General features: G+C 49.0%; 2 protein-coding genes across 9 annotated transcripts in view; one reads left to right on the top strand and one right to left on the bottom strand.

Moving 5' to 3' along the window:
- LOC140418994 (uncharacterized) overlaps nt 1-16527 on the bottom strand; it is a 578165-nt gene that overhangs the window by 536649 nt on the left and 24989 nt on the right. The window lies entirely within an intron of this gene.
- Nucleotides 4892-15466, top strand: LOC140418974 (uncharacterized). Of its 5 annotated transcripts, none has more exons than XM_072502664.1 (3): nt 4892-4966; nt 6236-6351; nt 14002-15466. In XM_072502664.1, exon 3 carries the CDS (start codon nt 14118-14120, stop codon nt 15321-15323), a length of 1206 nt encoding a protein of 401 aa, XP_072358765.1. In that variant the 5' UTR covers nt 4892-4966; nt 6236-6351; nt 14002-14117; the 3' UTR covers nt 15324-15466. The 5 variants fall into 5 exon arrangements, with proteins under 5 accessions (XP_072358765.1, XP_072358767.1, XP_072358766.1 ...); XM_072502666.1 differs by lacking the exon at nt 4892-4966 and adding an exon at nt 5053-5073 and having other exon boundaries at nt 14010-15466; XM_072502665.1 differs by lacking the exon at nt 4892-4966 and adding an exon at nt 5054-5073 and having other exon boundaries at nt 6236-6358.

A 16527-nucleotide genomic window follows, 5' to 3' on the forward strand; every position in this document is an offset into this window, starting at 1 on the left:
CACCCTCCCAGCCAGTGACAACGGAAGTGCATCCCACCTTCGGAAATAATCCTTCATTTGGTCTACTCGCCGGGCCAAATTTAATTTATGCAGCCGGTCCTATTCCCGCGCCACTTCAATGGTTAGGGACCTAAAGCTTCCCCCTATCAATCTAAACTGAGGCTCCCCCAATCGCCTCTCCTGACCTCTCGTCTGGGCCACAAACATCCCACTTTTCCCCATATTTAGCTTATACGCCGAAAACTGGCCAAATTCCCCATGAATCCTCATAATTTCTTCCATCCCCTCTATTGGGTCCGATACATACAGAAGCAGAGCATCTGCAAAGAGCGAGACTCTGTGCTCCCCCCCCCCACCCCCCCACCCCCACACCCCCGGACCAGCCCCTTGAGGCTCTCAGAGCAATCGCCAGCGCAAACAACAGTGGGGAAAGGGGACATCTCTGTCTCGTCCCTCTGTGCAGTCTAAAATAGTCCGATGTTGTCCTATTCATCGGTCCACTTGCCACAGGAGCCTTATACAGCAACCTGATCCAGTCAATAAAACCCTGCCCAAATCCAAACCATCCCAGTACCTCCCACAGATAATCCCATTCTACACGATCAAAGGCCTTTTCTGCATCCATTGCGATCACTACCTCCAACTCCCTACCTTCCGGGGGAATCATGATCACGTTTAACAACCTTCTTACATTGGCCACCAACTGCCTACCCTTAACAAACCTCGTCCGGTCCTCCCCAATAACATCAGGAACTCAATCCTCAATCCTGGAGGACAAAACTTTGGCCAGCAATTTGGCATCCACATTCAACAGGGAGATCGGCCTGTAGGATCCACACAGCTCCGGGTTCTTGTCCCGCTTAAGGATCAGCGAAATCGTGGCCTGTGACAACGTCGGGGGCAGCACCCCTCTTTCCTTTGTCTCATTGAACATCCTCAACAACACCGGCCCCAATATCCCAGAGAATCTTTTATAAACCTCCACTGGGTCCCCGTCTGGCCCCAGGGCTTTACCCGACTGCATGGCCTTCAGACCCTCCGCTATCTCTTCCAACCCAATCGGGGCCCCCAACCTTTCTACCAGCTCCCCGTGCACCTTTGGGAAATGCAGTCCCTCCAAGAAGTGCCTCATCCCCTCCGTCCCAGCTGGGGGTTCCGATCTATACAGCCTACTGTAGAAATCCCTGAACGCCTCATTCACCCCTGCTGAATCTCCAAACAGGTTCCCATCTCTGTCATTTACTTTCCCTATCTCCCTGGCTGCCTCCCTCTTTCTAAGCTGCTGTGCAAGCATTCTGCTGGCCTTCTCTCCATACTCATAGATCGCCCCCCTCGCCTTTCTCAGCTGCTCCACCGCCCTCTCTGTGGTTAACAAGCTGAACTCCGATGTAGCCTCCGCCATTCCCTTAAAGGCCCTGCCTCTGGGGTCTCCGCATACCTCCTATCAATCTGTAGTATCTCCTTTACCAGTCGGCCCATCTCTGCTCTGTCCACCTTCTCCCTCTGGGCCCGTAACGAGATCAGCTCCCCTCTGACCACTGCCTTCATTGCATCCTAGACCATTGCTGCTTAAATTTCCCCCATGTCATTGACCTGCAGGTAATTCTGAATACATTTCCTCAGCCGCTCACACACCCCTTCGTCGGCCAAAATTCCCACATCTAACCTCCAGTGCGGGCGCTGGTTACTGTCTTTACTAACCTGCAGGTCAACCCAGTGTGGAGCATGGTCTGAGATTGTGATCACCGAGTACCCTGTGTCCACCGCCCCTGTCAATAAGGACCTACTCACCTACTCAAAAACAAAGAAGTCAATCCGGGAGTACACTCTGTGCACGTGTGAGTAGAAGGAGAACTCCTTCACCCTCGGCTGCCCAAAATTTCCATGGATCCCCCCCCCCCCCCCCCTCCATCTGCTCCATGAACCCTTTAGTTCCTTTGCCATTGCTGGCACCCTGCCCGTTTTCGAGCTTGACTGGTCCAAGCCAGGGTCAATAACTATGTTGAAATCCCCTCCCATGACCAACTTTGCGAGTCCAGGTCCGGTATCTTCCCCAGCGGTCTCTTTATAAACTTCACATCATCCCAATTTGGCACATACATATTTACTAATACCACCTGCACCCCCTCCAGTTTCCCACAGACCATAATGTACCGACCTCCCACATCTGAGACTATTCTACCCGCCTCAAACACCAACCGCTTATTGATCAGGATCGCAACCCCTCCAGTCTCTGAGTCTAGTCCCGAGTGGAAGGCCTGGTTGACCCAGCCTTTCCTCAATCAAATCTGATCAGTTACTCTAAGGCGCATCTCCCGCAACATTACCACATCCACCTTCAGTCCCCTAAGATGTGCGACACACATGCCGTCTTGACCGGCCCACATAACCCTCAAACAGTCCAGGTGATCAGCCTAGTTGGGGGGCTCATTGCCTCCCCCTTTCACCGATCAGCCATCCCCTTTTTTGGGCCCACCTGCAGCCCATGCTCCACGCCTCCACCAGCCCGCCCCCAGACAGCCTCCATCCCCAACCTCCTCTCTGTCCCTTAGCCCAAATCCCTCCTTCGTCAGCAGAACATTCACCCCCTCCCTCCCCCAAGTAACCACACTCTGTAACCCAAATTCTTTAATAAACCGAACATATGCACACCCACCACTGCGCTTTCGTGAGCAAACCCGCCCAGCTCGCTTGGTGGCCCCATCCCTGGCGCTGGATAGTCTCCCACCTAGTGTTCCCTCCCCACCCTCCCCTTGCTCATACAAACAAACTCCAATGTCATACAATCCCCACACAATTGCCCGACAGAAAACACCAAAATCTAAACAAGCATACCTCCATCCCCAACAGTGCAAATGAAAACCTTAACTCACTCAGCTCTACCGCTGGTCCCAAATTAATGCAAAATGCATTACAAACAGCTTCCATAAAACGAGAAACAAGAAACTTTTTTTTAAAAGAAGAACAGAAAAGCCAAAAAAAAACATGAACATTGTAGCAAAGTTCAAAAGTTCTCAGTCCACCACCAGTCCTTTCCTTTTCGCGAAGTCCAGCGCGTCCTCGGGCCACTCAAAATAAAAGTGCTGCTCCTCATGCGTGACCCGAAGTTGGACCGGATACAACAGTTTGAATTTCACCTTTTTCTTAAAAAGGATCGACCTGATCTGGTTGAAGCCTGCTCTTCTCCTGGCCACCTCCACACTCAGGTCCTGATAGATCCGCAGGATACTGTTGTCCCACTTACAGCTCCGTGTCTGCTTGGCCCACTGTAGAATGCGCTCCTTATCCAAGCACCTGTGGTATCTCACCACCATTGCCCTCTGGGGGTCTCCCATTCATGACTTCCTCGCGAGCGCTCTGTGAGCCCTGTCCACCTGAAAATGAAAATTGCTTATTGCCACAAGTAGGCTTCAAATGAAGTTACTGTGAAAAGCCACTCGTCGCCACATTCCAGTGCCTGTTCGGGGAGGCTGGTATGGGAATTGAACCGTGCTGCTGGCCTGCCTTGGTCTGCTGTAAAAGCCAGCGATTTAGCCCAGTGTGCTAAACCTCCAAGGGTCGGGGAATGTCCCATCCCCCAGCAGCTTCTCAAACATGTCCGCGATGTATGCCCCAGCGTCCGCGATGTATGCCCCAGCAACCACTCCTTCAGACCCCTCCGGGAGCCCAACAATTCTCAATTTCTGCCGGCGAGACCTATTCTCTTGGTCCTCCACCTTCTCCAGGGGCTGCTTCTGCTGGTCTCTCAGCATCCCCACCTCCAACTCCACTGCAGTTTGATGTTCCTCCTGTTCAGCCAGTGCCTTCTCTACCTTCTGGATCGCCCAATCTTGGGCGTCCAATCTAAGCTCCAGCCGCTCAATTGACTCTTTTATCGGGTCCAAGCAGTCCATTTTCCGCTGAGCAAAGCCTTCCTGAATAACTTGCATCAGCTGCTCCAGAGACTGCTGGGTCGACAAACCAGAGGTCCGGTCCTCCGCCATGCTGTCTCCTGCTGCAGCTTCAGCCCAAGCCTTCTCTGTCTTTCTGTTTCTGCCTTGACGAGCACGTCTAGTCCTTCTCTCCATTCACCAATGTGGGAATTCAGTACACAATTGCCTCTGTCATCAGTTTTACAATTCAAGTCCGGTAGAAAATTGGGGGTAAAGGTCCAAAATGCTGACTCGAGTGGGAGCCAGCAAATGTGTGACTTACTCCTTCATAGCCGCCACCAGAAGTCCTCTTCTTCCCGCTGTTACCAGACTCCTAACCAACCCTCTTATGGACTGACCTCATTGACTTTACACCTCCGTATGCTTCACCCAATGCCGCTGCTTACACAGTTACATTGTGTACCTTGTGTTGCCCTATTATGTATTTTCTTTTATTCCCATTTCTTTTCATGTACTTAATGATCTGTTGAGCTGCTCGCAGAAAAATACTTTTCATTGTATCTCGGTACACATGACAATAAACAAATCCAATCCAATCCAATCCAATGATCAGTTGAATCCTCGTCCACACACAGAACACGTGTACAGTCTTTCCTTGCTGTCAATGGTGTGGTGTTCTTTCAGGCTGTGAAACTGGTTAAATCTCCTTCCACAGTTAGTTCACTGGAACTTTCTCGCTCGGGCATGTGCTGTGTGTGTCGGTGCTTTTCCAGTCACACTGATATTTGAAATCTTTGCCCACAGACAGAACAAACACATTGAAAGTTTGTGCTTTTTAGGTCGTAATGAATTGAGTGACACCGTCAGATCTCAATATGATGATTGGTTCGAGTTGCCCAGCTTCAATGGGCACTAGGACCCGGCTGGGAACAGAAACCTTCAGGGCCCACCCAGGGCCTTCAGGGTCCTGTTGCATCAACAAGACGCCAGCGCATGCGCTCTGTTTCCCCAAGATGGCGGCTGTGAACCAGGGCCTGGTCCCGGGAGAGAGAGCTGACCGGCGGTGATGTGACCTGAGGATCACCACACCTCAGGCAAGCGGCCAGGTTGGGAAGGCGGTGCCTTCAGGAATAACTGGGAAGGTGATGTTTGGTCAGTTGCTGCAGTCTGTGTAGTGAAGGTGCTGTCACAGTGGTGTGAGGTGAGGAAGTACAGGATTATCACCCAGCAATGATCAATTAAGGGGAATGTAAATCCAGCTCAGGCTGCTTTCAGATTGGAAAGGGAGCTAAGGTGTGTCCTTAGAGCTGGTGAATGTTGGGGCTTTGGCACTTTCTCTATAGACTGAGGGCTGAGCGGTAACAGGCCTGGGTTACCGGCCGCCATCTTTACAATGGACAAGGAGCCGCAGGGCGCATGCGCTGCGAGCTGGATGCCAACTCTCCCGGATTCACTGACTGGAGTCTCCAGGATTTTATTTTTTTGATTTTTTTTTTCATAAATTTAGAGTATCCAATTCATTTTTTCCAATTAAGGGGCAATTTTGTCTGGCCAATCCACCTACCCTGCAAATCTTTGGGTTGTGGGGGTAAAACCCATGCAAACATGGGGAGAATGTGCAAACTCCACAAGGACAGTGACCCAGAGCAGGGATCGAACCGAGGGTCCTCAGCGCCATGAGCCATCAGGGATAGCCCACTGTGCTGCCCCCAAATTTTATTTTGACAATTTGTGGAAGTCACTGGCTGGGTCAACATTTATTGCCCATCCCTAATTTCCCTTGAACTGAGTGGCTTGCTCGGCCATTTCGGAGGGCATTTAAAGAATCAACCACATTGCTGTGGTTTGGAATCGTGTCGGCCAGACCAGGTAAGGATAGATTATTTCCTTCACTGAAGGACATGAGTGAACAGATGTGTCTTTGCAACAATTGACAATGGTTTCATGGTCATCAGTAGACTTGCAATGAATTCAAATTTTACCTTCTGTCTCGGTGAGATTCATACTTAGGAAATCATTAGGACAGTGGAAAATATTTTTGGATCTTTGGAAAATGATTAGGATAGTAAAAAATATTTTTTTGAACATTTCTCTTCAGCGGATATAAATTATTGAAAATGGGATAAAGGTTGATTGGCTGACAGTCAAACACTGTCCTGTGAGGTAATGAGTCCTTTTGCTTCCCAATTGGCCGAGGAAGGCAGTGTGTCACAAGGATGGATGTGTTGACCGATTAATGGCTGGAGGATGGGGGCTGGGTCATGTGATCAAACCTCCAGGAATACATTTAATCAAAGTTGGCGAGGAGAGAATGTTGTGAATTTCTATCCTAAACTGACAGTGAGGTTTCTGTAAATTTACAGGATACTGGAAGTGGAGGTTTAACAGACGGGAAATGCAAACCAAACGTCACATTGCAATCTGACAGAGTCACTCGGTTCATCAGAAACTGAATATCAGCAGCATCTGGGTGTGGAAGGTAAAAGGTTTGTCTGTTCTGTCTGTGAGTGAAGATTTCAGGTCTCACTGTGATTAGAAAAGCCCCGAGATTCACAAACCTGGAGAACTGTGTTCAGTTCTGGACAACAAACCTGAGGAAGGATAGAATGGCCTCGGAGGGAGTGCAGCACAGATTTATCTGAACCCCCCGGGGTTAAATTACAAAACTAGATTGCACAAAAAAATCTGTAATTGTGGGACAGAGAAAAGCATTCGGTCCATGCCAGCTCTCTAATCGACATGGTAGCACCATTGCTTCACAGCACCAGGGAACCCGGTTTCTTTCCCGGCTTGGGTCACTGAATGGGTGGAGTCTGCACGTTCTCCCCGTGTCTGCGTGGGTTTCCTCCGGGTGCTCCGGTTTCCTCCCACAAGTCCCGGAAGATGTGCTTGCTAGGTGAATTGGACATTCTGAATTCTCCCTGTGTCTACCCAAAAGGTGCCGGAATGTGGCGACAAGGGGCTTTTCACAGGAACTTCATTGCAGTGTTAATGTAACAATAGAACATCGAACAGTACAGCACAGAACAGGCCTTTCAGCCCTCGATGTTGTGCCGAGCATTGTCCAAAACCAAGATCAAGCTATCCCACTCCCTGTCATTCTGGTGTGCTCCATGTGCCTATCCAATAACCGCTTGAAAGTTCCTAAAGTGTCCGACTCCACTATCACAGCAGGCAGTCCATTCCACCCCCGAACCACTCTCTGAGTAAAGAACCTACCTCGGAAATCCTCCTATATCTCCAACCCTGAATCTTATAGTTATACCCGTTGTAACAGCTACCTCCACCGAGGAAATAGTCTCTGAACGTCCACTCTACCTGTCCCCCTGATCATCTTATAAACCTCCATTAAGTCACCTCTCAGCCTCCTCCACTCCAAAGAGAAAAGCCCTAGCTCCCTCAACCTTTCCTCATAAGACCTATTCTGCAAACCAGGCAGCATTCTGGTAAATCTCCTTTGCACCCCTTCCAATGCTTCCACATCCTTCCTATAATGAGGTGACCAGAACTGCACACAATACTCCAAATGTGGTCTCACACAATCATGTATAGTTGCAGCATAACCCCGCGGCTCATAAACTCAAGCCCCCTTTAATAAACGTTAACACACTATAAGCCTTCTTTACTGCTCTATCCATTTGAGTGGCAACCTTCAGAGATCTGTGGACATGAACCCCAAGATCTCTCTGTTCCTCCACATTCCTCAGAACCCTGCCATTGACCCTGTAATCCGCATTCAAATTTTTTCTACCAAAATGAATCACCTCGCACTTATCAGGGTTAAACTCCATCTGCCATTTTTCGGCCCAGCTCTGCATCCTATTAATGTCTCTTTGCAGCCGACAACAGCCCTCCACCTCATCCACTACTCCACCAATCTTGGTGTCATCAGCAAATTTACTGACCCACCCTTCAGCCCCCTCCTCCAAGTCATTGATAAAAGTCACAAATAGCAGAGGACCCAGCACTGATCCCTGTGGTACACCGCTGGTAACTGGTCTCCAGTCTGAAAATTTTCCATCCACCACCACCCTCTGTCTTCTATGTGATAGCGAGTTACTTATCCAATTGGCCAAATTTCCCTCTATCCGACACCTCCTTACTTTCTTCATGAGCCGACCATGGGGAACCTTATCAACGCCTTACTAAAATCCATGTAGACAACATCAACTGCTCTACCTTCATCTACACACTTCGTTACCTCCTCAAAGAATTCAATCAAATTTGTGAGGCAAGACCTACCCTTCATGAATCCGTGTTGACTATCCCGGATTAAGCTGCATCTTTCCAAATGGTTAAAAATCCTATCCTTCAGGACCTTTTCCATTATCTTACCGACCACCGAAGTAAGACTAACTGGCCTACAATTACCAGGGTCATTCCTATTCCCTTTCTTGAACAGAGGACCAACATTCAACACTCTCTGGCACTATCCCCGTGGACAGTGAGGACTCAAAGGTCAAAGCCAAAGGCTCTGCAATCTCATCCCTTGCCTCCCAAAGAATCCTTGGATATATCCCATCTGGACCAGGGGACTTGTCGACCGTCAGGTTTTTCAAAATTGCAAATACATTCTTCCTCAGAACATCTACCTCCTCCAGCCTACCTGCCTGTATCACACACTCATCCCCAAAAACATGGTCCCTCTCCTTTGTGAACACTGAAGAAAAGTATTAATTCAACGCCCCTCCTATCTCTTCTGGCTCCATGCACAAGTTCCCACTACTGTCCTTGACAGGCCCTACCGTCACCCTGGTCATTCTTTTATTTCTCACATAAGAGTAAAATGCCTTGGGGTTTTCCTTGATCCAACCCGCCAAGGACTTCTCATGCCCCCTCCTAGCTCTCTTAAGCCCTTTTTTCAGCTCATTCCTTGCTACCTTATAACTCTCAAGCGACCCTACTAAACCTTGTTTTCTCATCCTGACATACTTCCTTTTTCCTCTTGACAAGACATTCAACCTCTTTTGTGAACCATGGTTCCCTCACACGGCCATTTTCACCCTGCCTGACAGGGACATGCCTATCAAGGCCACGCAGTATTTGTTCCTTGAACAAGCTCCACTTTTCATTTGTGCCTTTCCCTGACAGTTTCTGTTCCCATCTTATGCTCCCTAATTCTTGCCTAATCGCATCATAATGACCTCTCCCCCAATTATAAACCTTGCCCTATCGTCTGGCCCTATCCCTCTCCATTGCAATAATGAAAGACACCGAATTGTGGTCACTATCTCCAAAGTGCTCTCCCACAAACAAATCTAACACTTGGCCCTGTTCATTACCCAGTATCAAATCCAATGTGACCCCCCCTCTTGTCGGCCTATCCACACTGTACAAAAACTGCCCCATCCGAACTGTTCGACTTATAGAGGTTCCAATCAATATTTTGAAAGTTAAAGTCACCCATGACAACTACCCTGAGACCTCCACACCTATCCATAATCTGTTTTGCAATTTCTTCCTCCACATCTCTATTACTATTTGGGGGCCTATAGAAAACTCCCAACAATGTGACCGCTCCTTTCCTATTTCTAACTTCAACCCATATTACCTCAGTAGGCAGATCCCCTTCAAACTGCCTTTCTGCAGCCGTTAAACTATCCTTGATTAACAATGCTACTCCTCCACCTCTTTTATCACCTTCCCTACTCTTACTGAAACATCTATACCCCGGAACTTCCAACAACCATTCCTGTCCGTGTTCTAACCATGTCTCCGAAATGGCCACAACATCGTAGTCCCAAGTACCAACCTATGCTCCAAGTTCACCTACCTTATTCCGGATGCTCCTTGCATTGAAGCAGACACACCTCAACCCATCTTTCTGTCTGCTGGTACACTCCTGCGACCTTGATACCCTCCTCAGTACCTCACTACTCTCAACACTGGCTTCTGGACTACAGCTCGTTTTCCCAGCCCCCTGACAAATTAGTTTAAACCCCCCCGAAGAGCCGTAGCAAATTTCCCTCCCAGGATATTGGTGCCCCTCTGGTTGAGGTGCAAACCGTCCTGTCTGTACAGGCCCCACCTTCCCCAGAATGTTTTCCAATTATCCACGTACCTAAAACCCTCCCTCCTACACCATCCCTGCAGCCACGTGTTTATCTGCACTCTCTCCCTGTTCTTCACCTCACGAGCACGTGGCACCGGCAACAAACCAGAGATGACAACATGGTTTGTCCTGGCTCTCAGCTTCCTCCCTAGCTCCCTTAGTTCCTGGTTTAAATCCCCGTCCTTTCTCTTACCTATGTCGTTGGTACTGATCTGTACCACGACTTGTGACTGCTCCCCCTCCCCTTTAAGGATTCTGAAAACACGGTCCGAGGCGTCATGGACCCTGGCACCCGGGAGGCAACATACCATCCGTGAGTCTCTTTCGCTGCCACAGAACCGTCTATCTGTCCCTCTAACTATCGAGTCCCCAATAACTATTGCTCTCCCGCTCTCCCTCCTTCCCTTCTGAGCCACAGGGACGGACTCAGTGCTGGAGATCCGTTCACCGTGGCTTACCCCTGGTAGCTCGTCCCTCAACAGTATCCAAAACGGTATACTTGTTACTGAGGGGAACGACCACAGAGGGATCCTGCACTGACTGCTTCCTCCCAGCCCCTCTCACCGTCACCGTCTTGATTCTTCGGAGTAACTACATTCCTGAAGCTACTTTCTATGACCACCTCTGCCTCCCAAATGATCCGAAGTTCATCCAGCTCCAGTTCCTTAACGCGGTTTCTGAGGAGCTGGAGATGGGTGCGCTTCCCACAGGTGAAATCAGCAGGGACACTGACGGCGTCCCTCACCTCAAACATTCATACTTGTGAGACTAATAAAGATTACTGTTATTATCTGGAACAATCCAGTCAGTCTCATTCTCCTGCTTTATCCCTGTATCCTAACAGCTTTATTTCTCTCAGGTTTCTATCCAATTTTTTAAAAAATCATTCATTGGTGTCTATTTCTAAACTCGGTCATAAGCAGCAAGGTTCAGGTAATTGCCACTGGCTGTGTAAAAACATTCTTCCTCATACCTCCTGGACCATTTACATGCATAGATACGGAGCAACGGAGAAAATAGGAGCAGGAGGAGACCATTTGGCCCTTCGAACCTGCTCCACCATCCATTACGATCAGAGCTGATTAGGCTCAATTGCCTAATCCCGCTTTCCCCCCATATCCTTTGATCCCTTTCACCCTCAGTGCTGTATCTAACTGCTTCTTGAAAACATGAAATGTTTTGGTCTCAATTCTTCCTGTGGTGATGAATTCCACAGGCTCACCACTCTCTGGTTGAAGACATTTCTCCTCACCTCTGTCCTAAATGGTCTGTCATAGAACATAGAACATAGAGTGCAGAAGGAGGCCATTCACCCATCGAGTCTGCACCGACACACTTAAATCCTCACTTCCACCCAATCCCCGTAACCCAATAACCCCTCCTAACCTTTTTGGACACTAAGGACAATTTAGCGTGGCCAATCCACCTAACCTGCACATCTTTGGACTGTGGGAGGAAGGCGGAGCATCAGGAGGAAACCCACGCAGACACGGGGAGAACGTGCAGACTCCGCACAGACAGTAACTCAGCAGGGAATCGAACCTGGGACCCTGGCGCTGTGAAGCCACAGTGCTAGCCACTTGTGCTGCCCATGCTATCCCGTATCCTCAGATTGTGACCCCGGGTTCTGGACACACCCACCATCGGGAACATCCTTCCCGAATCTAATCTGTCTCGCCCTGTTAGAATGTTATAGGTTTTTTTTAAATATAAATTTAGAGTGCCCAATTCTTTTTTTTCCCAATTAAGGGGTAATTTTAGCATGGCCAATCTACCTACCCTGCACATCTTTGTGTTGTGGGGGTGGGACCCACACAGACACAGGGAGAATGCGCAAACTCTACACGGACAGTGACCCAGGGCCGGGATCGAACCTAGGTCCTTGGTGACGTGAGGCAACAGTGCTAACCACTGCGCCATCGTGCAGCCCACATTCTATAGGTTTCTATGAGATTCCTCCTCATTCTTCTGAACTCCAGCGAATACAATCCTAACTGATTCAATCTCTCATACATCAGTCCCACCATCCCAGGAATCAGCCTGGCAAAACTTTGCTGCTCTTTCTCTTTAGTGAGATCATCTTTCCTCAGATAAGGAGACTAATACTGCACACAATATTCCAGGTGTGGCCTCACCAAGGCCCTGTATAATTGCAGCAAGACATCTCTGCTCCTCGACTCGAATCCTCTTGCTATGAAGGCCAAAAAACCACTTGCCTTCTTTACCGCATGCTGTACCTGCATGCTTCCACACAAACTAGGAGCAGGCCACTCGGCCCCTCGAGCCTGCTCCTTACACACAAACTAGGAGTCGGCCCCTCGAGCCTGCTCCTTACACACAAACTGGGAGTCGGCTCCTCGAGCCTGCTCCATCATACAATAATTTTAACCTCAACTCCATGTTCCTGCCGACCCCGATAACCTTTCACCCCCTTGCTTATCGAGAATCTATCCATCTCTGCCTTAAAAATATTCAAGGACTCGACTTCCACTGCGTTTTAAGGACGCAAGATCTAAGTCATAGAATCCCCACAGTGCAGAAGGAGCCCAAGTCAGCACCAACCCTCCGAACCACCCCCCGCCCCCCCATCCCACCCTGCCCCATCCTCACATCCCACCCAACGTGCACATCCTTGGAGATGAAGAGGCAATTTAGCACCTAACCTGCAAATCTCTGAACTGTGTGAGGAAACCGGAGCACCCGGAAGAAACCCACACACACAAGGGGAGAATGTGCAAACTCCACACAGTCATCCAGGGTCAGGAGTGAACCTGGGTCCCTGGTGCTGTGATGCAGCAGCGCTAACCACTGTGCCACCCCTTCTTTTACAACCCTCGAGCGAAAAAAAAATCCTCATCCCCATCTGAAATGGGTGATCCCTCACTTTCCAACAGTGACCCCCTTGTTCCAGATTCTCCCACAAGAGGAAACATCCTCTCCACATCCACCCTGTCAAGACCCCTCAGCATCTTATATTGTTCAATCCAGGTTTTACCCAAAACTTTAAATCTGTGTCCCGACTGCTTGTACGATCAGTGAATGGAAACAGAGTTTCTCTGTCCACCCGATCGAAACCTGGCATAATCTTGTGTCCCTGAATCAAATCTCCCCTCAACCTCCTTTGCTGGAACCATTCTGGTAAATCCCCTCTGCACCTTCTCCAAGAACCTTCACATCCTCCCTGAAGAGTGGTGACCAGAGCTTTATAAAGATTCATAGAATAGAATTAGAACCATAGAATTCCTGCAGTGCAGAAGGAGGCCATTCGCCCCATCAAGTGTGCACTGATTCACTGAAAGGGCACCCTGCCTAGGCCCACACCGCTACCCTGTCCCTGTAACCCCATAGCCCCACCAAACCTGCACATCCCTGGACACTAAGGGGCAATTTATCAAGGCCAATCCATCTAACTTGCTCCCCTATCAGCCTCCCCAAACAGGCACCGGAATGTGGCGATTAGGGGCTTTGGGGCTGGTATAGCACATTGGGCTAAGACAGCTGGCTGGTAATGCAGAACAAGACCAGCAGCGCGGGTTCAAGTCCCGTACCGGCCTCCCCGAACAGGCGCCGGAATGTAGCGACTAGGGGCTTTTCACAGTAACTTCATTGAAGCCTACTTGTGACAATAAGCGATTATTATTATCATTATTTTTTGGTCTGTTGGAGGAATCCTGAGCACCGGGTGGAAACGCACGCAGACACGGGGAGAAAGTGCAAACTCCACACAGACAGTCATCAAGGCCAGAATTGAACCCGAGTCCTTGGCACTGTGAGGCAGCAGTGCCAATCACTGCCACCGGAAGCATAGTTTCTGTGTCAGTTATGAAGCTCAAGGTCGAATTTGCTTTGCCAACTACTCTCTTAATATGTCTTGTAGATATACAAATTCCCTCTTCACCTCTTCCTCTCGCCTCCCAAAGAGGCCATTTGGGTTTTTACAACAATCCAGCAGTTTTCATGGTCACTTTTTCCCAGTGCCGGCCCCACAAATGACCAGATTCATTCAGCTCAATTTCACAACCTGCCTTTGTGTTTCTGTGGGTTCTCTCTCACTCCCTATTTTCTGTTTTCAATCAGTTTCACAGGGTGTTCGAAGGTGAGACTTCAAGATCCGGAAACACAAACCAAGCATCACATCAGGGTCTGACAGAGTCCTCAATTTATCATATCCTGAATATCATGAGATTTTGAAGATGGAAGGAAAATGCATCGTTCACAGTGGGGAGAAACCATACACATGTTGTGTGTGTGGACGAGGATTCAGTCAATCATCAGGCCTCACAAGACACAAATGCAGTCACACTGAGGAGAAACCGTGGAAATGTGCAGACTGTGGGAAAGGATTCACTTATCCATCCAAGCTGGAAACTCATCGACGCAGTCACACTGGGGAGAGACCATTCATCTGCTCCAAGTGTGGGAAGGGATTCACTCAGCCATCCGCTCTGTCCACACACCAGCGACTTCACTCCAGGGAGAGACCATTCACCTGCTCCACATGTGGGAAAGGATTTACTATTTCAGCCCACTTGCTGAGTCACCAGCTAGTTCACACTGATGAGAAACCGTTTCAATGTCCAGACTGCGGGAGGTGCTATAAAAGATCTGGGGATCTGATGTGCCATCAACGTGTTCACACTGACGAGAGACCATTCAGGTGCTCTCAGTGTGGGACTGGGTTCAGACGATCATCTAACCTCACTGTACATCAGCGAACTCACACAGTGGAGAGGCCATTCGTCTGCACCAAGTGTGGGAAGAGATTCACTCAGTCATCCGACCTGCAGAAGCATCAGCGAATTCACACTGGGGAGAGACCGTTTCAATGTCCAGACTGCGAGAAGTGCTATAAACGTTTTGGGGAACTGTTACAACATCAACGTGTTCACACTGACGAGAGACCGTTTAGGTGCTCTCACTGCGGGACTGGGTTCAGACGATCATCTCATCTCACTGTACATCAGCGAACTCACACTGGGGAGAGGCCATTCGTTTGCTCCGAGTGTGGGAAGAGATTCATTCAGTCATCCGAACTTCTGAATCACCAGCGAATTCACACTGTTGAGAGACCATTTCATTGTCCAGACTGCGGGAATTGTTATAAATGTTCTGGGGAACTGATGCACCATCAACGTGTTCACACTGACAAGAGACCGTTTAGGTGCTCTCGTTGTGGGACTGGGTTCAGACAATCGTCTCACCTCACTGCACATCAGCGAATTCACACTGGGGAGAGGCCATTCGCCTGCTCCTGGTGTGGGAAGGGATTCACTCAGTCATCCGCCTTGCAGAAGCACCAGCGAGTTCACACTGGGGAGAGACCGTTCACCTGTTCCAAGTGTAGGGAGGGATTCGCCACTTCATCCCTCCTGCTGAAACACCAACGAGGCCGCAAATAACCACAGTGATTGGATTTTGCTGTTCCTCACATTCAGGACTGAACCATATTCATTTGGGTCTCTTTCTGCTGATAACAAACTTCAGCCCATTTACAGGGGCTAATATTCTGGCTAAAAGTCAAATAAATTAGATTTGTGTGACATACACAGTGTGCTGAAACTTTTTAATATCTCTGACACAAGTTAGTTCCTTTTGAAGTAATCTCGCTCTCCCGTCTCTTCCATCCTCACCTCCAACAAGAAGTGTGAGGAGCTTCTTTGTGACTGAGATTGAGTAAATCCGATCAGCTGCCTCTGCTGCTTCCCTCCCTTTCACGAGCCCACCGGACCAAACTGTCTCTAAATTTCATCCTTTCCCGAGCCCTGAACCCACATCTTTCTCTAGTTTCTCTCCCATCTCCCCTCATGCCCTCTCAGAGCTCATCTTGTCCATGAGACCCAGCTCCTGCTCCACCCACTGAGCTACTGATCAGCCAACTACCCTGTGTCCATGGATATTGTCAACATTTCTCTCTCTTCAGGTACTGTCCCTCTGTCCTTCAAATCTGCCATCATCACCCCCTCAATAAAACAAACCCTTGACCCTGCCATCCTTACAAATTACTGCCCCATCTTCAACCTCCCTCTCCTCCCAAACTCTTTGAACATGTTGTCCCTCCCTAATCCTTGCCCATCTTTCCCAGAACTTCCATGTTTGATTCCTTCAATCAGGTCTCTGCCCTGTCACAGTGAAATACAAGAGACAAACAGAATCTTCATAAGACTAGGGGAGCAGCACAGTCATTATCGAGAGACAACAATACCTGCTGGAGACAGACAGACAACTAAACAACACGAATCACAACACCAAGCTACCTAGACCCATATACCCGGGACAGGAAGGAGAATTGGAGACGGACTGGAAGAACTCAAAGACTCCAGACACATTAACCAAAGAAAACAGGTAGAACCAAGGAAGTTCTAGCTGCTCCCTAAAATACCCAAGCATCCAAACACATGGACAGTACCAGGGAAATACCACCAAACAGACCCACCGGGCCAAGACTGTGGGAGAGAAAATCCAATAGAATCACAGAATTTACAGTGCAGAAAGAGGCCATTTGGCCCATTTAGCCTGCACCGGCCCTCAGAAAGAATACCCTACTTAAGCCCATCCTAGTAACTCACCTAACCTTTATTTGGACACTAAGGGGCCAATCGACCT

The sequence above is a fragment of the Scyliorhinus torazame genome, chromosome 5 (genome assembly GCF_047496885.1).
Source record: "Scyliorhinus torazame isolate Kashiwa2021f chromosome 5, sScyTor2.1, whole genome shotgun sequence".
NCBI lineage: Eukaryota > Metazoa > Chordata > Chondrichthyes > Carcharhiniformes > Scyliorhinidae > Scyliorhinus > Scyliorhinus torazame.